The sequence below is a fragment of the Hipposideros armiger genome, unplaced genomic scaffold (genome assembly GCF_001890085.2).
Source record: "Hipposideros armiger isolate ML-2016 unplaced genomic scaffold, ASM189008v1 scaffold_424, whole genome shotgun sequence".
Taxonomy (NCBI): Eukaryota; Metazoa; Chordata; class Mammalia; order Chiroptera; family Hipposideridae; genus Hipposideros; species Hipposideros armiger.
In genome coordinates, this window is record NW_017731774.1 from 567,815 (window position 1) to 592,653 (window position 24,839).

The 24,839-nt window shown below is 39.8% G+C and overlaps 1 protein-coding gene across 1 annotated transcript in view; it reads right to left on the reverse strand.

Moving 5' to 3' along the window:
* Positions 1-24,839, reverse strand: part of GADL1 (GAD like acidic amino acid decarboxylase 1) — a 159,491-nt gene that overhangs the window by 107,663 nt on the left and 26,989 nt on the right. Inside the window, exons 3-9 of the mRNA XM_019664511.1 lie at positions 22,444-22,570; positions 20,113-20,203; positions 16,336-16,442; positions 15,456-15,571; positions 8,867-8,946; positions 8,693-8,747; positions 3,555-3,671 (exon numbers count right to left, since the gene is read on the reverse strand). Coding sequence (XP_019520056.1) covers positions 3,555-3,671; positions 8,693-8,747; positions 8,867-8,946; positions 15,456-15,571; positions 16,336-16,442; positions 20,113-20,203; positions 22,444-22,570 — 693 coding nt within the window. The remainder of the gene's footprint in view (positions 1-3,554; positions 3,672-8,692; positions 8,748-8,866; positions 8,947-15,455; positions 15,572-16,335; positions 16,443-20,112; positions 20,204-22,443; positions 22,571-24,839) is intronic.

The window sequence follows — 24,839 nt, forward strand, 5'->3', positions numbered from 1 at the left end:
CCTTGCATCACCTTAGTTCCAACCCTGCTTCCATGGACTAGAGTCTCCAGAAATCCAGTGGGGTTCCGCCAGGTTTGCGAGCTGGAAGTGATGTGCATGCAAATCCCAAAGATTCCCAATTACAGGACGGATGACTTGGGGTTGTCAATCAAATCCCCTTCCTGCTGCATTCTCTTCCCCACCGGCATTCACCATGGACCACGTGCGACTAAGGCTGAGCTGCAAAAGCCACTCCCTGCCTTCAGCATCTAGAGAGACTTTATCCTGGACTACTAATTGAGGATCCCCAGTTCTGGATTTTGAGATCTTGACCTTCACAAACATGAAGATGACTTACACATTAGGTTCCTTTACTTCCTTTACACACCCTAACCACTAAGTTGCCTATTTTTCTCAATCCTTTTATCCCCAATTTCATTGGGAAACTTCCAGAGGCAACTAGGGGAAGGATTAATTAGTAAGACACAGACACGCCCATTCACTCTTCCCCTTTTCACCTGCCTGGCACACTATACGCATACTTCTTTGTGTCTCCTGCACTGCCCCCCCAATCCCCCCACCCCCGCCAACTCCTCTTCTTCCCCCAAAAGCAAAAATGTTCTCCCAATCCTAGAAAGCTGGATTGACGTTTTCAAATCACATGAATTCTTTCAAGGCATTATGTTTACAGAGTGGTTAGCCAGGGTGAGCAAACAGCTCATCTACAAATGTATTCTTCAAAAGAACTGAAAGGAGAAAAGCAACAACCCCCGTGTCAATGCCTGCTTCTATTTGCTTAACTTTCTAAATTCCAACTCTAAAACTTGAAGAAACATCAAATAAATCACCTAAATGATGAAGGAGCTTGGTTTTCCATCTCAATAAGGACCATCATTTATTGAGCTATTACTATGTGCTAGGCACCACAGTTACCATTTTACTTACATTTCATCTTTAATTACTTAGTTAACAAATGAATAGAACCAATCCTGAAAGGGAGGTGGAACCAGGGTTGGATTCAAGATCCAGCAGCCTGTGAAGCCCATGATTTTAGATACAATGTTTACTACCTCCTCTCCCCACCTCCGGAATTTGGAATAAAGAGTGAGTGAGAGACTATGGGAAGCTTTGCTGGGAGTGTGAAGCTTTGCAGCAGCCACAGCCTCTGCTTCGAAGAGCTGGACCAACCTGATATCCTAATCTCAGGCAGAGGCTGGAATAATATTTGCTCTCATGGAGAAACAATAGAACTGGAGGCAAAAAAATTTCCAAAACTTAATGTTTTTCTTATTCATTTGTTTAAAATGCATTGTAATTAACCAAATTTAAGACTAACAAATGTAAAAGTCACCATTTTTTTGTGCACCACTAAGAAAAAAAATGACATCAAGATATCAACCTCAGAAACGGTAAAAATGTTTTTAAAAAAGGTGTACATGTATCTTAAAATTAATAAGTTATGATATATATGCAAGGTAACTTGGTGTTTTGGAAAACAGAAGAATAAGCAATCATAATTGCATTTATAAAAAGAAATAAAGTAAATACCAGTTTTTAATGTATTAAACGATCTTTAAAATATTCTTGAGAAAATTTCCAACATGTCAAAGTAATTATTGCAATTTTGCTAACTTTATTTCTTTAATATTAATAAACTATGTACGGCATAAAAAGTTTCTTCAACATAAGCTGCATGCTCTGTATACAATTTTATCAATGGATTCGATGCCTCCAATATTAAAGGATGGGTGAACACTGTCTCTGTGTTAGAGCTAATTTCTTCAATAGGTCAGATACACTGTTGCTATCCAGTTTAATATAGTATTACAGGCTTTCACTATATGCCTACTATGAACAGAATAATTTGTGTGTCTTACACATTTCCTTATAGAAGTGTTTCTTTCAAAAATTCAATCTTCAATTTTTAGAAAACCTAGAGGTTTTTATTCATGTGTACAAATCACAATTCTCTCTAAGCCACATAAATCTCTTAATATCATTTCCAGTTTAGAAACTGCTGTAGTTACTGTTTTATGTAAACAATATAATCCATATTTGACGTTTCTTTTATGAGAGTAGAATTTTTAAGTATAAGTGCTGATGTTATTTTATTTTTTTCCCTTATTTCCACAGTCACAGAAGTATTCACTTTATATTATCCTTTAGGACATAATGTCTTATTATGCTTCTAAGTCTATGAAATCAATAACATATAAGTTGAAATGCAAACAGATAGAAATATTACAGTTCCATTGAAAGACGTCACAAATAGTCTACCTGAAGTATTGCCACTGGCATATGAATAAAGTCTATAACTCTAGTGCGTTTGTATTACTGCTGCTTTTACCAAACATTAGCATACATTTAATGAAAGCTACGAGTTGCTGAAAAATTCTCTCCATTTCATATCGTAGACGTTTTCCTTTGAAAGAATAAAATCATCGGAACTATAAAATTATGTATAGGCATATCCTCCAGCTACTCAGCTACCTTCCATTCAGTAAGTCAAAAACATCACCCCCTCTGAGTGGTGGGGGTGCTCCTCGGTTGGCCGGTAACAACGCCATTCGGGTCTATTATTTTTTAACACAGTAAAGCAATAATAGTAAGTAAAAAAACAAAAAAACAAAACATCACCCTCTCTTTTTCTCTAATAAGGAGGCGATGAAACACTCACTCACCAGAGGAGGGTTCCCTAAAGACTCATCAACATGTTCAGTAGTCCTTTCTATTGGGTTGAATCAAACTAATTAACTCCTGGTTTCACACACACACACACACACACACACACACACACACACACACACACACACACACACACACACACACAAGAAAGAAAAAGAAAAAAGAAAACCAAAATGCTGACAAGCATTTATAACTGGCTGAACTCAACTTTTTAATGCTAGAGAAATAGAATTTTAAGAGTTACCTTTAATTAAGGAAAACTTTAGTATCAACAACCCCAGGACTTCCAAAATTAATTTAAAAAAAAGCCAATCCCTCAAGTTAGAAAATCATGAAAAATATGGGTTATCCCAATCCCTCTCAAATAATTATCTATAATAGATCTAGATAAAACCTGTTTTGATTAGAGCATGAAATTGTGTAGTGCAGCTTTTCATATTTTCCGATTGATTGGAGCCACAGGATTTTAAAGCTAGAAGATACTTTACAGACCACATAAGCCATTTCCCTCTTTACAAACGAAGAAATCAAAGCCCGGAGGGCTGAGGTCACAATAAAGAAGAGGTCAATAGAATCCAAAAAGCAAAGTCTCTTCACTCCATAGTACAAAATGCGCCCCTTCTACCATGCTGCCTCCATGACAGTAGATTCAAGGAACCAAAGAAAATGGGTCATGGGAGTAGAAGAAATAAAACTGAATCCGCAAAATTTACATCAAGTCTTAGTATCTTCTTTATACCTCACACAAAATGACATATGTATGCCCCCTAATTAGACATACACATTGAAATAAAAGTAGTTGGGGACCTCACCTCACATGATGAAACACTTCCCACCAAAGCTGCAAAAAGACTAGAATTGAACAGATGTGTACATGCAGATGCACTTACGTCCACATGAAGCCACAGGCCATGCCTCTCACAGATGTCAGCTATTTCCTCCAGAGGATCAAATGCGCCCAGCACAGTTGTACCAGAGGTGGCACAGACAAGAAACGGTGCTGCTCCCTGTGAGAAGGACCCACACGTAAGAATTGTCACCATCACCTCTAAATTTGTTCTAGAATAGGTTGGTAAACGTAAAGGTTATATATCCAGAAATGTATTTCTTTGGAGAAAATCATTCATTCGGTGAATGTTTTTAAACTTCTCCACTATATAGCCCCTTATTACAAACAGGTTAAGAAAACTGAGAAAATGCTATGACACTAGTAGTCCTTTGTCCCAACTCAATATCAGAGGTGCCAAAAAAAAGGCATACAAGTGGACACTGGTCAATGTTGCTCAAGCAGTGGTTCGCCATAATCAGAAATGCCTGGACACTGATGGTAACCACTTGGAGCACCTCTTGTAACTACAAAAGTCAAATGTGACTTGTGCTCATCTTTTGTTATTGGTATATATTGAGTATTACAATTTTAATACAGTTTTCCTTTCTTCAAATGTGTGTACATTTCTTTGGCACCCTCTGTATGCATCCTACTTTTTAGTCTCATTGTCTGTCTGTAGCATTTTCTGTTCTTCAATTTCCCAGATAGAAAGTGAGTATCCTTGTCCACCCTGGCAAACTGGCATTCTGTATGATTCCAAATCCTTCTTGGGGAGATTCATTGGGGCCTCTAGAGTGCCAGCATTGTTACCCTTCTCCAAAATAAAAACGAACGTGTTTGGAAGACAGACAGTCAGCTCCAGAGATGAACCATGCAGGCCTGTCTGTTTGTCTCCTTGTAAAGTAAGTGCAGTAACAAAACACAAGATGTGTTTCAGTACAAGTTTGGCATCAGCGGGATAAGGTAACCTCGCTGGGATACACTCTCCAAAACAGGTGCTGCAACAGAAAGCTGGTTAGAATGTGCTGGAAGAGATAATCTGCATCGCTCCTACCATGGTTTTCCTCCCCGTACAGCTCACAGCTGCACCTTGCAGAGTGAACAGGTGCCAGAGGGAAATGGGGCAAAATGGGAGAAGGTGGGATCACATGCAGAGATGACTGGTAATTCCAGAAAAGCTAGCCAGCAACTTGGTCCCATAAGAGACTTCATGGCAACCAGGAGAGGAGAGTCCATGAGGTTGAATAGGCCCATCCCAGAATGCCAGCCAAGTTGTGTGGCTGGCTGCAGAAGGGCCATAGAGGGAAAGTTTTCAGACAGAGGTATGAGTGCAGGAAGCAAGGAGAAGCCTAAGATTGTAGAGCACCTGAGGAACAAGTGACAAGAACATTTACTGCCTATGCAATTAATTTTGACCTCCATGTAGGAAGAGTCATTTTGTTTTCCCTCAGTTTTATCATGAAGTGCAGTTGTTCTTGCAAAATATGTTTATGTCCCATTTTAATGCCAGGGGTTGTTTCACTAGAACCGGACTTACTCCAGTTTAGCTGACCAAGGACAGAAACATTCTTTATCAATGGAAACGGGGGCAGAACACGGACCCTTGGTCCACATCTCAAAACTGAGATGTGCATGAATCAAAGTGATGGTACACGATGAATGCAGTTGCCATTTGGGCAGATGGTTGTGACGCAGGGACTCTAGTCCACCCAAACTTCTTAGCGTGGAGCCAGCAGGGGACAGAGCCCTTGGGGAACCATGGGCTTTGAGAGTCCTTCTCTGTACTCAACAACCAACAGATTCTATTTTATCATCTCAGTGACTTAAAGAAAATGAGACTAGATTTACATCAATCATTAAAAGCAATAGAAAAAGTAATTTACTAAAACCATTTAAGGTGACTTTAAGAGCTGAGCTTTTCCTCATAAACTATATGACATTCTGACAGTTGTGAGAAAACACCTATGCAAGCTATTATAGCTTATTGATGACTTTTCCTCACCTTTTTAACAATCTAGCTATAAATATCCAGCTCAGAAATTAAACTTTTGCAACCTGGATTTAACCTTCCCGATTTTTCTTTCCTTTCGCATATCTCATGTGATTAATAAGAAAATTCAGTAGAAACAGCACTGATGGTGTGCTGCCAATGAGCTGTATTCCCTAAGAAACTTTGTAATTTCGAACAATCATACACAAAAATACCTCCAAATATTCAGTGGTCGTACTAGTTTTATCTTTTTATAAGCACTTGAGAGCCTTGGACGCCCCTGTGGCTTTCAGCATCTTTGTAATGGCATCAAGTAAAGGTCACTGCTTAACAGATTTTTAATGGATTGTGGTTGGCCAGGGAATTTAATCCCAGCAGGGGGAAAAAAAAAAACGTGATGTACTATTTCCTACATCTGAAACAAACCAACTTAAAAGCTTGAAACAAAACAACTAGGTCTGAAGGTACTGAGAAAAAGAAATTAGTCATCAGGTATTATCCCTGAATGGATAGGAGGTTTGTCCTTGGTGAATTCAGGCTCCAGTTTTAACTGGCTTGAAAGAAAGCTGAGGAAACGTAACAACTCATACTCCATTGCCCTACTTTTAAATGTGCCTAAAGCAATTTTTGCTTTTTAAAAACTTTTCTTTTCAAGATCTCAACTTTAAAATATGTCAGTTACATGTACTTTTGTTGTTAAAACAAAAATTTACACGATGAAAATAATAATGACTGCAGTGGGATAAAACCCAACAAATATGCTAGAACATGAGTTCTTAATGATACTAAGAAAAGAAAAAGAAAGTTCTGACTATCTTTAGGGGATGCTAAGCAATTAACTCATTATTATGAAAATTAGAAAATAAGGGGGCAGTGCAAACTCTGCCTGTGCAAACTGTTTCCTTAGGGAAACCAAACAGGGATGAGAGAACATTTTCCTTTTATGGTAGCTGATATGCCCACCAACAAATGAAGGCGGAATGAGAGCGTAAATTGGAACATCACCTAATGAAATAATGAACCCAGGCAATGATCATTAATGGCAGCAAAATCCATGAGGTGAGAGGCTGAAGCAGAGACCTATAACAGGTAGACTGACAAAAACCAGAACCTGCCAATCAATATTATCACTGAAAGACACATGAATGTCTCCTGAGGAAATGACAAACTTGACTCATGAGCCCTTCCTGGTAAAAATTCCAACCTGAATCTGAGTATCAAGATCTAACCACCAAATTACAGGAAATAAAGAGAACAGATGGGTGATGCTGGGGTGAGGCGGGGAGGGAGAGAGGGAGGGACATTTAGATTCTCCAATTTTTTATGTAATCTACAAAGTCTGTAATGTGGACAACTGCCAGGACAAAGGACTTGGTTTCTTCAACAGATCAGTTACAGGAGAGGAAAAAAAAAAGAGGGGACGCTATAGCCTAGAAAAGGTTTATGTGATGAATCAACCTAATGCAATATATAGACCTTGCATGAATGCTGATTTAAATAAGCCAACTATTGTTTTTTAAAAGGCAATGGGAGAAATTTTAATGTCGAGTGGATATTTGTCGAGTGAATAATATTAAGAAATTATTTCTCATAATAGTATTACTTTACAAAAAGAGAATACATATTTTTTACGGATACACTGAATTGCTTATAGATCAAATGATACGAAGCGTGGGACTGCCTTCAAACTCGTGGTGGTGGGAAGGGATAGGGTGTGGATGAAACAGAACGGAGCATAAGCTAATGATTGTTGAAATTGAATTATGGGTATATGGATGCTCATTATATTAGTTTTGTATTTACTTGAAATTTTCCATGAGGAAAGTTCAAAATTCAAGAAAAGGGGGTAGGAAGAGAGAGAGAGAGAGAGAGAGAGAGAGAGAGAGAGAAGAATGAATCAAATGAACCATACAAAAAGCACAATCCATATATTCCCCACCAACAAACATTGATGACATTAAGAAAGTTCTTTTTAATAGTAACTTCTGTGGACAAAGATAAAGCTAGATCAAAAAAGGTTAAAACTAGAATTCGATATCTGTAGTTCAGAGCAGAACAAACAAGTTGCAATGTAGAATTTTACCCAAGAGTCAAAGAAATCTGACAATCTGTACCAGACAACTATTCAATCCACTTGTCGTTGGAATGTTTTTAAAAAAAAAATGAAAAATGTAGATCTAAGGACATACCTGAAGCCAATAAATCTGCAATAAAGGCAAACATTTTTAAGTATTTTGAAGAATTTTAAACCAAACACAATAATCTAGGATGTTCTAGCATGCTCAAAACTTTAAAAATAGAAATAAAAGAAATCCACCTTTCTAAGATTGTGAAATCCTGTGAGGAAAGAGATACTTACATCCCAGCTCAGAAGCTGGGCCTTTCGCTTTTCAGCAGTCACACCTGACTTTGTTGCTACTTATTGGAAAGTTATGGGAGAGCAGTCTGAAGCTCCTTCAGCAATGAGGACTGTGGTGGGATTGATAGGAGACAGTTGAGTAGGTACCCTAACCCAGCAGGCTTTGGGTCCAACAAGCAAGATGGCTGATACCAAGACAATGACACACCTGAAAAGCAGGTGTCAGGGCCAGCATTAGCTGGAAGATAGCAGGTGACGAGGGCCATGCTCTACTTTCCCCAGCAACAGACGAGTCAGCTTTCATACATTCTGGAAGCTAAAAGAGAGAGAGGCCTTTTTGCCAGAGCTGAAAATCTAGACTCAGGCCCAATACAGGGTGACGGTTATGAATGGACTTCAGGTAGAAGCAACCTGAGAGGATAGGTTGATCAAGAACTCAGGAATCATTCTGAATGCAACCCAGAGAAAACTGGTTTGGCCTGCAGAATTCTGAGTCAGGAGTTATGTAGGAGAGGGTTGCGGGGTCCCTGCTGGAGAGGCTGGGTTCACCTTTTAAGGCTAATTCTAGGCAAGAAGCCTGAATACAGTGACCTAAGTGTTTTAATAGGCTCCGGCCAAATGGGATGAGACCATCTGAGAAATTCCACAGAATATGAAGAGCCAAGTACCTGGAAATAGAGCATCTGTAAATGAGTTACCCTATTTTCATTCTAACGTTCCCTCTTCTCTGTCCCACACATAGACACAGGTCTGGCTGCTGGCATTCCCACGCTGGCATCTTCTCCCTCACACCCAGACACATTTGCATGTCATACACTGTCTTTCCCGCTTTTTCTCTTGCCCCTCTCACCTCTGTTCTGGCTTGACCGATCTGCTTCTCCAGTTCCTCAGGTATCATTTTACCTCTAAGAGACACAGATTTAAGACATTCAGTTGCGTTTAGTGGACAGATATTAGTACTACTTTTTAAAAAGTATGAACTTCCCCCTCCACCCACCAGGCCTCTGGATGCTGTTCCCATTACCTTGCATCTGTTTCCACAAAGCGAACATTCTCAGTACCAATCCCAAGAAAGGAGGCTGCCTTCTTCATGGAGTAATGACACTAAATTCAAAGGGACAAGGGGGAAAAGAGAGACACGGATATGTAGCATGGGAAAAACTATTGCTTATCATCTAAATGGCTGCCATATGGCTGAACCCAATCTTTGGAACATTATTGCATAAAAGAAAGAGAAAGTAGTAATTTAATTGTACCCCTTAGTGGTTCAGAACATTGACTTTCATTGGGGTCTGAGAAACCAGGATTAAATTCCAAGTTTCCCCAGTTACAGCTATGGAGCTTTGAGCAAATAATGTATACTCTCTAAGCCTCAGTTTGCTGATCTATAAAGTGGACAGGTAGATGCCTACCCCATCTTTATCACAGAATGAAATCGGTTAATTCCTGTAAAGGGCTTAGCACAGAGCCTGGCATATGGAACAAACTTCGTCACTGGAAGCTGTTGTTTACATAACATCAAGGAAAGTCTCCCTTCATGCTACTAATAAGACTCAGCATTCATGGAAAGAGAATCTAGAACCCTCTAAGGATTGAGCAAGACACTGTCTCAAAAATTGTAACCACAGACCACAGAAGAACTTCATTATTTTCAAGAGCAAACAATGGGTTATAGATGCTGATCAGACACTTTGACCAATCTTGTTTAATACAGAGTATAAGACTGAAATTAGACACACAGTAATGTGGCTAAAATCCTAACAACAAAAGTAATAATACTTTATAGACATATGACTTTCTGCAGCCTGGCATGAATGAGGCTAATGGCTCTGGAATTATGTCTGGTCTATTTCTTATTGGAAATAGTATGTGTTGTAGATTGTCGGGCTTTCCCCCCTCCTGTCCCCCCACTACATAAAGTCTATAAAGTAATTAGCATTCAAACATTGGAGATGTCAGTCTTTATACATTAGCGTGGACAGGTGGTCAATTAATTCTTTCTCCTGCCAGAAGAATGAAGGTGCTAAAAGACATTATTGTACTGAAAAACCTTAGCAATGTAATTTGTAGGTATGAATACATTAAAAGAGTAGTCATGCCTTCACACTTAACTTGATATATTCCCTCAAATGTGGTAATTTTTTTCTTCTTTTGTCAAGAGAGTTTTATTGGAAGCTCTTTTTTTTTAACTCTGTAAAAATAAATGCAGAAGTAACACCATGAAGAAAAATGAAACCATTCTAAATAATTAATTTCCAAATATCAAATAGGACAAATGAATGCCTGGAAGATGCATTCATTTCAGGTTGTTGCAAGAACATATGCATATTGAGGTGCAATAATGTACATGAAAATGTAATTAATTCTCCACTTGGTACATCCGCCTACCAGAGCTAAGATGACATAGCTAAGGCCAATTATTTCTCACCGGAGATTCGGGCTCTGGCAACCAAACAGCTATCGATTTCATAGTGATAAATAATAGCCTACCTCCCTGCCATCTGCCAATAAAGAAAATCACATTGCTTTGCCCTGGGAAATAGTGAAATACCCCCAACCAACAGATCCGCTAAATAAAACACTGGTAATCAGAATAAGAATAGCTTCAGTGGAGCTATCTTTGGATACCTCAGGGCAAAGCATAGTCCAATGCCAACCTCAAATGCATAGGGACAGATTAAAAACAGTCTGCAAAACTGAAGTCTAAACATCTGAAAGCATCAGAGGAGGAACAGAGCCTGGAAGGGGGAAAAAAGAAAGAGGTCAGTGCTTCAGACTTGCCGAGGAGTTTCAAGGAAAGGAAAAACCTAGAAGGCTGGAGTTCAGAAGTAACAGCTGCATTTAGAAACAAACAGCGGCTGCTCCCACCCCCGACAGAAGATAAATCAGCTGTTCTAAGACCCGATCTCCCCATAGGTTTCATTCATCTATAGGAGAGGCAAAAATCTCAGCGGGTGTCCATTTCTATAAAGATGAAACAGTAAGCACCTACATGAAAGATAGAATGGCACTGACGTTTTCCTTTCTGGGTCCAGCAAGGAGTTTTTCGGTGACCTTGGATTTCTTAATGAACCACTGCTTTCCCCTCCTGTACACAGTGTTCTGGATGCTTAGACTCCTTCTAGTGCTGACTAGTGGGTGGGGAGAGCAAGGTTTGTGAATGTTACATGTTAGGGAATGAAGACAAGGAAAGTGTAGGGACTTCTCCAAGGACACCCAGCAGGTTCCATTCTGAGAGAAGCAGAACCAGAGTCCAGGTGGACTACTCTATGCTCTGACTGACATCCTAACAGCACCTGCTTGCCTGTGGAGAACGCCTGCAATAACATCCAAACCCAGGTCAGTCTCACCCAGAAAGCAGAGCCAGGAATAGGGTGAGCAAATGAGGCACCTCGGTGCAGAATTTAAGGAGACATGATCTGGAGGCGCCCTCATTCACCCAACCCTAGCCCCCCTCCTGCCAGGGAGGGACTAGAACAATTGACCACTGGCCTGGGAGCGAAAAGAGTTTCTTTTCTCCCCTAACTTTTTAGTGGCACACAATGATCACTACTTTATACTGATTCCCCCAAATTATTTGAATTACAAATTGAGGATTTCTATAAATTCAAGGAATTCATATGTAGCTGCTAATCAAGCTACACATTTATTGCTTTTGTTACTTTTCCCCCCCAAAGTTCCCTTCTCTTTGGTTCCTATTTAGCCTGGAGAGGCTGCCTTGGATATGTTGACAGTATCGGGGTCTCCATCATGACTTTCCAGGCCTCCATCAATAGCTGAATTATAGTCAAAGCCTGAAGTCTGCAAAGGCGCCTGCCGTGGTGGGTGCATATATGTATTCTGCATTTGAGGGTACCAGGCAGAGATGGAGTAATGACCCTGGTTAATCTGGGGCAGCATAAAAACTGGAAAAATGAGACCCCTTAATAAATACAGAAAAATAACCACGGAGCCCATGGGCTGACACCTAAAAGGAAACAAGGGAGGTACAGCAAAAAGATTCACACTAAGGTTTCGGACTATTTAGGAAATACAGCCTTCTTTAATTCTTTATGTTTAAACAAATAATGAATTGATTTGTTATAATGAGGGGTGAAGGTGGTCATACAATCTGAATTAAAATAATTCAAATGCTATGACATGAGTCTCTGGCAGAGCAGGGAAAGGAATGAGCTACCAAGTGGAGTCTGGATGGGTGGGGTAAAAATACTGGGGATGCCAAAAAAATGTATACATGTGACTTGTATTCATCACATTTTATTGGTATATATGCAGTATTACAATTTTAATACAGTTTTTTTCGTTTCTTAAAATGTATATACATTTTCTGGGGCACCCCGTTTATATGAGGTCTGACAATTAAGTTCGCGAACTCTTCCTAGTAAAAGTACTACAGACCTCATTGCTGAATATCACTACGGTCACCTTCAAAATGCTCCCTGTGGGAAGCTATGCACTGACGCCAGCACCCAGTCCACCCTTCAGAGCAATTTTGGAACTCTTTTTCTGAAATGGCCATCAGAGCTGTCGTCACATTACCCTAGATGTCCTGAATGTCATCCAAATGTCTTCCTTTCAATATTTCCTTTATCTTCATGTAAAGAAAGAAGTCACAGGGGGCCAGATCAAGTGAGTAGGGAGTGTGTTCCAATACAGTTATTTGTTTACTGGCTAAAAACTCCCTCATAGACAGAGCCGTGTGAGCTGGCACATTGTCATGATGCAAGAGCCATGAATTGTTGGTGAAAAGTTCAGGTTGTCTTAACTTGTTCATGCAGCCTTTTCAGCACTTCCAAATAGTAAACTTGGTTAACTGTTTGTCCAGTTGGTACAAATTCATAATGAATAATCCCTCTGATATCAAAAAAGGTTAGCAACATTGTTGAAACAAGTTCAGGAACTTAATTGTCAGACCACATCATTATGGCTACAGTATGTTCAAAGTTACAGAATTTTTCTGTGGAATTCACATTATGTCAAAATTCACTTGTGTAATCCCTAGCCCCAGTATGGTGGTATTAGGTTCAGGTTAGGTCATGAGGGTGAGACTCTCATGGGATTAGTGTCTTTATAAGAAAAGGGAGACAGAGAGATCTCACTCTGTCCACAAACATGAACAGAGGAAAGGCTATGTGAGCACACAGTGGTCTACAAGCCAGGAAGTGGGCTCTCACCAGACACGGAATCTATCAGCACCTTGATCTTGGACTTGGCAGCCTCCAGAACTGTGAGAAATAAATGTCTGTTGTTTAAGCCACCCTGTGTATTGCATTCTGTTATAGTAGCCTGAGCTGACTAAAATGCACATCTAGTTCTGGATTATCTGGCTCCATCTTCTGCTGGCATGTTAGCCAAGGTGTACATTTTACCTTTTTTGCATTTGTATATCTCCACTAGAGATTAAAAAGAAATACTTAGTTCTGGTTTCACAACTATATGAGGTGTCAATTTCTTTCCATTTCCTATTTGCCAGCTATACCTGTATTACTGATCTTTCCCAGGAATAATCTTTATTCTAGGCTTCCATAGAATCTCATCCCCCTTTCCAGGGCAATTATTCCAGAAAAAAACTCGAGCAAGTTTTAAATCAAGTAAAGAAGAAAAAAGGCAAAAGTAAAACCACTAAGCCGATAGTGGGGGCCCTATTTAAGCAGCTTTCCTAGGCATGGAAACAGATTCAAATGGAGGAGGGACTTTGCATGTCTGATATGTTACTGAAATACCAAGGATTGGAACCCAGAGAGGAAAACTACTCCATAATAATTCCAAATAACCAAGTATTCTTTCCATATGTCCACATTCCCAAACATTCTCCTCTTCCAGCAGAAAGAATGTCTCAGGAAGGAGGGCCATAGGGAGGCTGGGTTAAGAATCTCAGACTAGATGATTCTTCCCAGTTGCCTCCCAACACCCAATACCCACTTTGCACTTGGCACTAAACTAATCAGAGCAAAGGTCAGACAGGAAGAAAATATGGGGCTGGCCAGGTTTTCTTCCACTGCTGACCTCTTAGTGAACAATCTATTCTTTTGCAATAATAAAGCAACTTTCCCTCTTGGAAAAAAAAACAAAAAACCAAAACCAGATACGGGAAAGCCCAGCTGGAAATAACGGAATTTTTTTATTTTTGTCTGCCTTGTGTGTTTGACAGGAGACCTAGGGTTATTTCAGAAGTTCCAGAAGCTAAACTCTTCCTTCCAGGAATGTGGGGAAGAAGCAGTAATGGAATGGACAGAGGTACCCACTGGAATCACACAAAAATAGAAAAGGAAAAAAAATAATGTCTTCTAGGTAAGACTGCACGTAAGCTGTTCCATCTATTCTAGCCACATCATGAGAGCTGGATCGTTTTCCCGATGCTACTAATAATAACAGACATTTTAATGTATCTAGTATGTGTTGGATGATACTTTACATGCATTCACTCACACAATCTTTGCAACAACCCATGAACCGGTGCCTACTAAGCTCCTGCGGCTGCTGGGCTGCTTTAATGATCCCAAATTGTTTACTGCTCCTGTGTCCATACCCTTTGCCAGACGGCTTTGCAGCAAATCCCCTTAAGAGTAGAGTATTTTCCCACTTCTTGGGTCTGCGTTCCTAGACACGACTTAGTTTGCCAAGAAAATGAGGTCAAAATGACAGTGTGCCATTTCTGAGCCTAGGACTCACACGTCCTGGTATGTTTTCATGCTGTTTTTTCTCTGTACCATTGCCATGACAACATACCTGGACTAGCCTGCTGGGGAGTGAGAGACAATGGGGCAGAGGGGACTCACTGGCTTCATCCCAGCCAAGCCACTCTTAGATCAGCCATTGGCCAGCCAACGCCCAGCCAGGGAGCCCAGCAAGAGCAGCAGAACTGCCCAGCTATCTCAAGATTTGTAAGCAATAATATATGGTTATAGTTCTATGACACCGGGTTTGGGGATAATTTGTTAGCTAGAAGAGCTGATACACTCATCTTTACAAATTAGAAAACCTAAGACCCAGAGAGAGGAGTGAATCAGCTTATCCAAGGTCACTCAGATAGTGAGTAGCGGAGACAGGAAATGAACCCAGGCAGCCTAGTTCAGAATCAGTGCAGCTATCCACAGTCAGAACTCATACTTTAATGAAGAGTAAAATGAGATAGGGGATTGTGGCAAGATGTGTGTGTGTGTGTGTGTGTGTGTGTGTGTGTGTGTGATGTTCATTACTACTGAATCCTTTTCCTCTTGAAAAGCCCTTGTGTTAGCCATTCAAAACAACCAATTTTATAAGGAAATGTGTAAAAGACATAGCTGAGATAAGTACCAATCATCTAAGTTCTAATAAATGAGCTACTCAAAGAAGAGATTCACAGAAAGAGATAGCATGTTCAAATTAAACATTCTTTTTTCCCAAAGAAAATGTTACAGACTACATAAATTTTAAATAAAGGTGATGTACAAAATTAGGTGGCTGGTATCAAACCCATCAGAATTTCTTCTGGAATGAAATACGGTGTTAGGCTTTGGCATATTAGTCACATAGAAAGGATAAAAGCACACCAGGAGTCTGCAAACAAACAAGCTCTCTTAAATAATGCATTCTCAGAAAATCTATATCTGATATCAAAAATAATTTTTTACCTCTGCAGACGTGAAAAGGATTAATCTTGGCAACCCAGACAGCCCCTTTTCCTTAATATCAGGACAGTATTTGTATCTAGCTAAATTCATGGCATACATATTGGACACTGAACCACCTGCAAAAACAAAATTGAAATGGCATATTTATAGCATGAAGTTATAGCTCCCTAAGTGCTGACTATAGTGGAAAGTGTAAATGGCTGTGGCTGCTCTAGTAATGACAAATCACTGTGAGTCATCTGAACAACTCCTCCCCTCCCCCACCCCATTACTCTTACACTTTTCTGAGTCTCCAATTCCAGCAATTTTCAATCTCAGCAAAGTGAGAAGTTTGGGTCTATTCTCTCACACCAGGATTTTTCCAAACTAAAAGTTTCAATCTATGACCTCAGTACCCAAGTTTCCATAGTTAATAATATTCTCTGTGTCTGTCATCTGATCCATAAAATGACAAGACATGCTCATCTCTGGCTCTAAAAAAGGGAATGCAGGGTAAACAAAAGGTGATTTAGGACCTTCTCAAGTAAAATTGATTGACAACTTAAAAATCTTATTATAGCCCTTCCAAATTCCCAACAGCAGATAAATTCATCTGTATGAGGTACAAATCCTAAATTGTAGGTATCTCATTCGTTTAGCATCTACGTCACTTATTTAGCATTTATGCAAAATATTATCACTCTGGAGAAAGGCACAAGCTAGAGTCTCCCCAAGTAGCATTATTTTTATTTGTTTGTTTGTTTGTTTGTTTAAAGAGACAAGTAGCAGTGTTAATATCCAACTTTTTGTAATGTGCAAAGCATTGTTCCTCCTATGACACATGAATACATTTTTAGATGTTTGTCATGGAAGGGAGGTGGCAACAACTAATTGTACTTACCTGGATTAAATATTCCATCCCCTTCTTTCCAGCCAATAAATTCAATCATTTTCTTTAGAACCGCTTCTTCCACTAACAGAAACACTGGAGACACCTCATATGTATAACTAGATAGATAATTAAAAAAAACACTTCACTACTATGACTGAGTCCAACCATCCCTTTGGTGTCCCAAGAAATGCACATAGTTTTATTAAACCAAGTGGCTGTCGAAGTGTAGGTAGAGTCTTTGGAAGTGCATCCATTGAAAACAGAGAAATATGCAGTCGGTGATCATGCTCGTTGTGGTTGGGTAAATGCCAGTAGCTGGTGGCCTCAGAGCTATGCAAGCTGCCACAGCAGTCTTAATGTACAGAAAAGCTTCAACTCCATTGGGAGAGATAAAGGCAGTGCATCTGGATTCTCTGCATGAGCCATGAGCAGTGGCCATTTTGTTCTTTGGATGCTTTGGGTGCTGGCTAAAGAAAAACCACTGCCATGGGAACTAGGTTTTGTTAAGTTACTACCGTGGGTAACCTAACAGTCAGCTCTACATAGTCTACACGGAAGCTACTCATCCTGAATTAGAGCTTCCTCCTCCCCATGTGTGCTCTGCGCAACATCTCTTATTTGGGGATGATTGTACTACAAAGCACCACCCAGATGGCCTGTGAATGAAGGGTTTGCTACTCCAGGCTGGAAGGCTGTTGTCAGACAGCATCACTGCCTTAGCCCCTTTAGAAATTGCCTCAGGTGCTGGGAGCCACATTCCTTATGGTCACACCCTTTCCTGTGGCAGTGCACACCTGATGACTGGCCCAGCTGGAGGTCTAAAGGGCTGGCCCCGCAGACCCAACTCCAGACCAATATAAGGGCCATCGTAGCTCCAGAGATCTCTGTGGGGCTGGCTGAGATGGTCACTGAGCCTGCATGGGAGCCTGGCTCCTAGTTCTGCCCACTCCTTTCCCTTTCCCTCCCGCCACCCATGTGGACCCGAAGGGCATTCCTTAACAATCACCGTGTTCACTAGAGTCCATCTAGAGCAGTCTTCCAGGAAACCCAACCTGGGACAGTTACCATGCCCAATTTTGTAACGTTTGAGCATCTTCGTTCTCTAGGTAACTTGAGGGTCACTGAATATCTATAACCTCCTTGTCTAACAATTAGGTGATTGCATTAATTTGTATCTGAATATATACGTACTCTAAATACATAAGCTAAGCAAACACACAGATTTATAGTCACAGAATTTAATGCGATTATTTTAACATCTGGAAAAGAAAACTTCGGGAAGGAGGAAAAATAAAAACCAGAAGACCTACTATGTGTCGCCTCCCTATGTGTCAAGCCCTGTACAGACATTATATCATTTTACACACAATCTAGGTTCTATTTTTAACCATGCTAGGAAACCAGTTTACACATATTGAAAATGTGAAAAACTGTATGTGTTTATGTGTACGTGCAAATATAAGTGAAATAATCATTTGCTTTTTCGTGAGAAAAAAATTAATATGGAACCTGTTTTTGAAAACTAGCTCAATTGGAAACCTGGCAATAGGCCAGGAGGTGGAGGAGAGGGCAATATAGACAGCTCTCATGGCTTAGTCACATTTTGAGTGGATTGTTCAGCTTAGCAGCAATTTGATATTTCAAAAACCTCCAAAGATTTCAGTTAAAAGGGGGTCAAATATATGGTGATGGAAGAACTGACTCCAGATGGTGAACACACAATGCAATGTATAGATGATTAGATGATGTATGACAGAAACATACATTTGAAACCTACATAATTTTACTAACCAATGTCACCCCAATAAATTTAATACAAATAAAAAAAATTTAAAAAAACACAGATGAGAAGTTAGAAAACCCAGGACATACCAGGAAATACCCACAGAATTGCATAATTTTACTGTCTCTTCTGACTTGCCTACCACTTCAACTCTTCTACCCATTATAACTTGGTATCATCTTGCATCACTTCACCTAAAATTCTCTAACTGAAGTCATCAGTGAAATCCATGTTGCTAATCCAGGGGACACATTTTAATCTTTGTTTTAGTTAAATACTCAACAACATGTGACTCTGAACACACCCTCCTCCACAGCCTCTGTGCCTCTTAGCTTATTTTTTCCTTCTTTTCTCTCTCCATTACAAGCTGATCTTCCTCCTTCTCACTGTTAAATAGATAAAAGCCCAGTCCTAAGCCCTCTTATCTCCCATGCTATACTCTGTCCCACAGGTGGTGCTTCTGTGTCTCCTGGTTTGTTTTTATTCGAAGTGTCTCCATCTTTCTTATTAAAATCAATTGCTGGGCCTTGAAAATATCATCAGTGCCTGAGACACAGCCACAGAAATTCAGATTTAATTAGTCTGGGTTGGGACCCATGGCTCAATAGTTTGTTTAAAGATGTTCCCAGGTGATTCTAATGAGCAGAACGGGTTGAGAATCACTGACTTAAGGAATCTCATCCATGCCCACTATTTCAATTACCATCGTTCACCCATAACTCCTAAATTTATACCTTCCATATAGATATCAGAATTTCAGTCCCATATATCTCTCAGCTTGGTTGGTATATATATATATATATATATATATATATATATATATATATACACACTTGGATTTCTCGAAGTCATTGCAAACTTAATTGCTCACAATGGAAAAGTGAATTCGGGCTCTTGTCTTTTTCATCATATACTTGAAAACTGGTCCCCTCTTCCAACACTGCTTCTCTCAGTGAGTGTAATGACCATCAACTCAGCTACGAAAGCCAGAAACCCAGGCATCATCTCATCAATTTCCCTTGCGTCCTCATTTCCATGATCCAATATATTATTCAGTCTTTTCTGTCTTATCTTCTAAACATATTCTCATCTCTATTCCTACCACTTCCTTCTAAGTCCAAGCTACTATAACCTCTCTCCTGACTAAGGTAATGCCCTCCTAATTGCTCTCCACAATCCTCTCTCCACACTTCCAGTAATCTTTTCAATAAGCAAAAGGCACCCAATGATTTACAAACCTTCCATGGCTTTCCATTGTATTTAGAATAAATCATAAACATGGCCCCCTGAGTCCTGCATGTCCAGCTCCTATCTATCTTTCCAGTTTTATCTTTTATTACAGTCCCCATAACTCTCTCAGCTACATCCACACTGGCTTTTCAGGTCTTAGCATGCGTCATGCTGTCTCCTGCCCCAGGACCTTTGTACATGCGATTCAGTGTGGCACTCACCCCTCTCTTTTCATCTAGTTAACTTTTATTTACCTCTCAGCTCTTAGCTATCACTTCCTTAGAGAAGATTTCCTAGAGCCCCCAGCTGGGAAATATTGTCCCATTTATATTTAAAGTATCACGAATCTCTCCTTCACATGAGAATTGGAATTTTAGATTCATTTGTGTGGGTCATTTTGATTAATTTGCATGGACCATCTCTATCTCATTAGATATTTTGCTTCGCAAAGGCAAAGTCAAGGTTTGTTTTCACGCCAAGTATCTTTCCAGCACTTAGCACAGATGTGGCTTTTCATGCAGGAATGAATTAAAAGTTGCTTACTCAATTTTCTCACCTGTAAAGTGGAGATAACAGTGCCTGCCTTATCCCTTTCACAGCACCACTATCAACTCAAACAGCTCTTTGAATACTGCTGTCGTAAGTCCATTATTTATGATGACACTGCACAAATGAAACCATTTAACTAGAAATCCATGACATAAAATTTCATCTACTTAGAAAAACATCTCTAATCCACGTCCGGTGTAAAATTCCAGTAAAATGGTACTTACACACTTGGGTTTAATGCTTCTGTCATAAATCGGGCCACCAAGGAATAATAATCAAGTCCAGCATACAACTGGTTGAAAAACCTTGGATGGTCTGTAAATTTAAACAGAGTATTCACTACACAGCAATAAAAAAGAAAAAAAACTATCGATACAGCAATAACATAAATGGATCTTTCAGACAATAAAGCAGCTAGACACAAAAGAGTACACACTGCATGATTCCACTTATATGACATTTAATATCAGGCACAGCTGATCTATGGAGATAGAGGTTAGGATTCTGGGTACTTTTGGGGAAGGAGATATTGATTAAGAAGGGGCTTGAGGAGCCTCTGGGAGTGCTGAGAATGGTTTCTATCTCTACCTGGGTGACGGTTCCTGCCATACAGATATGTATAAATTCATCAATCTGAGCACTTAAGATTTGTCCATTTTACTGAATGTAAATTATACCTCAATTAAAAAAAAAGCATTCAAAACCTAATCGTGCACAAAGGAAACAAATTTTAAAGACCCATCTTGTAGCTCTTTCTATTGAACAATATGTTTCTAAGTACACCTTGAGCAATCTTTTAAGAACTTGGATTTACCTGCTCCTTTCTTTCAACAACCCTGATCCAAACCAAAGCTCTTGAGAAATAATGGGTGCATGTATCAAAGCCTGCTACATTTATTCTCTGAAAATATCAATATTAACTTTCCTAAATTTAAATGCATTTCCCTCACCAACAGTGTTCACTTCAGGCTACTGACAGTGTGTGGCTTTTTTATTTTTCCGATTGGACCATTTTTCATAAAACACCTGGCGTTATGTTGGAGTAAGATGTGAGTCATCATGCAGCCTACATAAACGTTCGGATTCAACTTTTTGCAAAGACAAGTCGCCTTTAAGACTCAAACAACTTCAGTCCCAACTTCCTATTTTTTTTCCCTCCTATAAAAAGTCTCATAAAGGTTCTTGGCTTTACATAGTGTGAATATTCTCACCAAACACTAGGCTAACGGGCTTGACATTCTCAATCACAGGCAGCCTAGCATGACCAAGAACAAAGAGGCAGGAGGTCTATTTCTAACTCTGAATATTTAGGAACCATTTCAGTAAGCGACTTCTCATTACAACTTACAGCATATGGTTTTACTTTTTTTTTTCCCCTTCTTTTAACTAGGGGTTCAATGAAAAAAGTCTCAAAAAAAATGTCTTTTTAAATACAACATAGAAAACTTCCTCTAATCTGGCTAAAGAAACCAGACATTGTTACAAGTAAATTTAATCAGATTGTTTTAGTTCTGTGTTAATTTACTATTGATTTCCTTGGTAACATTGTGGAAAATATCCAATAAACTCAAAAACCTACTGTATTAAATGTCATTCTCCACTTCTGCCATGCACGCAATAATAAGATATGTATCTCTGCTTCTGAAATGCTAAGTGGCTTTTTGATACATATACCAGACTTTCTCAAGGGAACATAAACTAATTATTTTTAGCCAGGATTTTATTATGTACCTTCCACTAAATTTAGTTCAGTTTCAGAATTCACAAAGAATAATGCCGATGCCATCTTAAGCACTAGATTACCTTTATATTACCCTGAGAAATGCATATTTTGGAACGCTATTCTCCTACTTTGGGAACTTGCTCACTGAGTGTATAGGATATTAACAATCAGTTCAAATAGTACTTAAGACAAGACTGATATCATGTTACATTTATAAAGATCACATTTGTTAAAGCATTATTGTGAAACTATCATAATAAAAACTTACCATATACAGTATTCATTTGTCTTATACCTTCCTAAAGGTTTTTATTGTTTGATTGTGCTAGATTTGGTAAAATCATCTGGTAATTACCAACTGCCAAGAGTTAATAAGTATCTTCAAAATAAATCTATTCCTATTTATATTAGATATAATCTTGAACTTTTTTTTTCTTTTGCATATTCCCGACATCGAGATTTAAAATCTCTTACAAATTATATAATCAAAATATTATTTGACAGTTTGGACCAACATAAGAAAGAAGTAGCAGTCATAATATATGGTCTTGATTATAAATGGAGCATGAGGGTTGCCAAAGAGCAGATAGCATTTATACATGACCACTAAAAACAACAGTTGTTCTATCAATTTAATTTTGGCTTTTACAACAAATCTATACTAACGATTACATGGACTATTTAAAAAATATCAGAACTGCTAATTTTTGATCCAGGTTTCTTATCCCATAAACACTGTCATACTCAGCTTTACCACAAGGTAAATACACGCCGAAGAAAAGGTAAGAACTTCTTAGAGGCACAGATCAAGGAAGTAAATGAAAGTTCTTACTAGTTTTGACACTGTAGCGTATGACATCCTGGCAGAGTTCCAACAGTCTGTGGTGTGGCTCCCCTGTGTCTCTCATCTCCAGATCAAGAAGCTGTTTCAGTTGCTCAGGAGACCGCCATTCACACACCTGGAGTTGCAGCAATGGCACCGTTAACAGAGCACCCGTGAGAGCCAAGTATTGAAAGAATGTCAGAAGCATGAACCCTACTCTTAAGAAGCTTCCAGACAAGTGGGAGAGACAGAGATTGAAATGGGCAATCATAGTTCAGCATGAATAGAGCTATAACAGTAATGCATAAGTCATTAAAACAAATGAGGGGCCCCCATCTTAGGCTTGGAAGGGCAAAGATTTGCTGGAGGAACTGATATCTAGGCTGTTACATAAAATAAGAGGACAGTGGTCCAAGCAAAGATTAGGGGATGGGATAATGCAAAGGGCATTCTAGGTGGAAATAACAGAAGTAGCAAAGACTGAAATATGTATAAAGGAGCTCATGACATATGGGAAGAATAAAGGAGTTTGGAGTGGCTGGAACATGGAGTTTGAGGACGGGAGACAGGCTGGAATACCAAATAGCTAACTGCCAACTAGTCTCTCTGCTTGTACCCAGACCCCACACAGCCTGCTGTCAACGTAACACAGAGTGATCCTCTTAAACCCAAGCCATAGGTCATTCCTCTGCTCAGATATTTCCAGTGGGTCCCCATACCCTTGACTGTAAAAGCCCAAATCCTTACAATGGCCTAAAATGATCCTGTAAAACCGGCTTCCCCGGCTGTGTTTCCTTTCTAGTCTCGTCTACCACTGCTTTCCTCCCGGCTGACGCTGCCCTGCCACCCAGCCTCCTGGCTGTGTCCTAAACACACAGGCATGCACCCACCTTAGGGTCTTTGCCCTGGCTGTGCCCTCTTCTTCCAAATATCCTCACAGCTAACTATCCTCACTTCTTTCAAAGCTCTACTCAAATGTCACTTTATGTCAGCAATCCCGAGTCCCTTATTGAAAGTCACAAGCTGCATATTGCCCCATCTCTACCAATCCCCACTAACCTTTTCTACTCTTCATTTCCCCATGGCAATTACTACCTTCCAACATTTATTATGTCCCATATCATTTCCATAAGAGCAGAGACGTCGGTCTATTTGCTCACTGGTCCCAAGTAACTAAGACAGAGCCTGCCAAAGGGGATGTTCAATAAAGATGTGATGAATGAATGAATGAATGAATGAATGAAGAAATAAACAAGACTCATATCATGACAGGCTTTAGGTGGCAAGTTACAGAGTTTGAACTTGGCACAAAGGAAGCCATTGGAATGTTTTGGACAGGGGAATGACATGATCATATTTGTGTTTTGGACAATAGCTTTCATTGCTACATGGAGATTCCAAGTAAAATGAGAAATCAGAGGTTACCGTAATAAAGCAGGCAAGAGAAGATGGTAGGCTGGATGAGGGTAGATACTATAGGGTTGAAGTATTTCTAGAGATATTTACAATGCAGAATCAACAGAGCTGGATTTCCCAGTGAGGAGGAGGGTGAGGGATGACTGAGGACCATCCTGAGGTCTCTAGCTTGCTGGCATCCATGGGTCGTCTGTGGTCATGGGACAAGCATCTGGTTGTGGGTGGGGTGGGGATGAAGAGTTTTGAGACTAAGGCTTCTCAGAACATCCTGAAGGGGTGTAGCCATTGGCCTGAGGCTCTTATGAAAGATCAGAAAGAGAGCTTCATGCATATATTATGATAATCTATTATGGTATGGATGGCATGGCTCAGACAGAACCTACAGCTAAGAGGAAAAGGCAGAGGTGCTCACATGTGAGGTAGAGGACATGCCAGGGAGGCAGGGAGAATCCTAGAAGAGTTTAGTGCTATTGAAACAAAGACAAAAGGATGTTCTAAGAAGGAGGAGATAAGCGCCACTGTCAGGTCCTGGTGAGAAGACAAATGAGATAAAGATTGAGAACTGCTCCTGGGATTCATCACCAAGGAGGTGATCTTGGCAAGAGCAGTTTGACTTAGAGGTGGGAACGGAGGCCAGATTGCCGTGAAATGGGAATGTAGGAGGTGAGAACATAGAGGGAGGGAGGGAATCTAGACAATCTTTAAAACGTTTGGCTATGGAGGGGAGGGGAGAGACAGGGGAGTCGTCGGGAAGTGGGGATACTAGGTGGTGCAACGTTGGGGGAAGCAGGGAGAAAGACCAAGTTCTCCAAGACGTGCGGGATTGAACTCTGATGTTAGAACTACAATAGGCAGAGGAAAGCCAAAAGTGATTGAAACAATGAGAAGGAAAAACTAGTGATACACACAACACCACGGATGAATCTCAAATACATTTTGCTGAGGGAAAATAGCAAAACTTGAAAGGTTACTGGTGATATGATTGGATC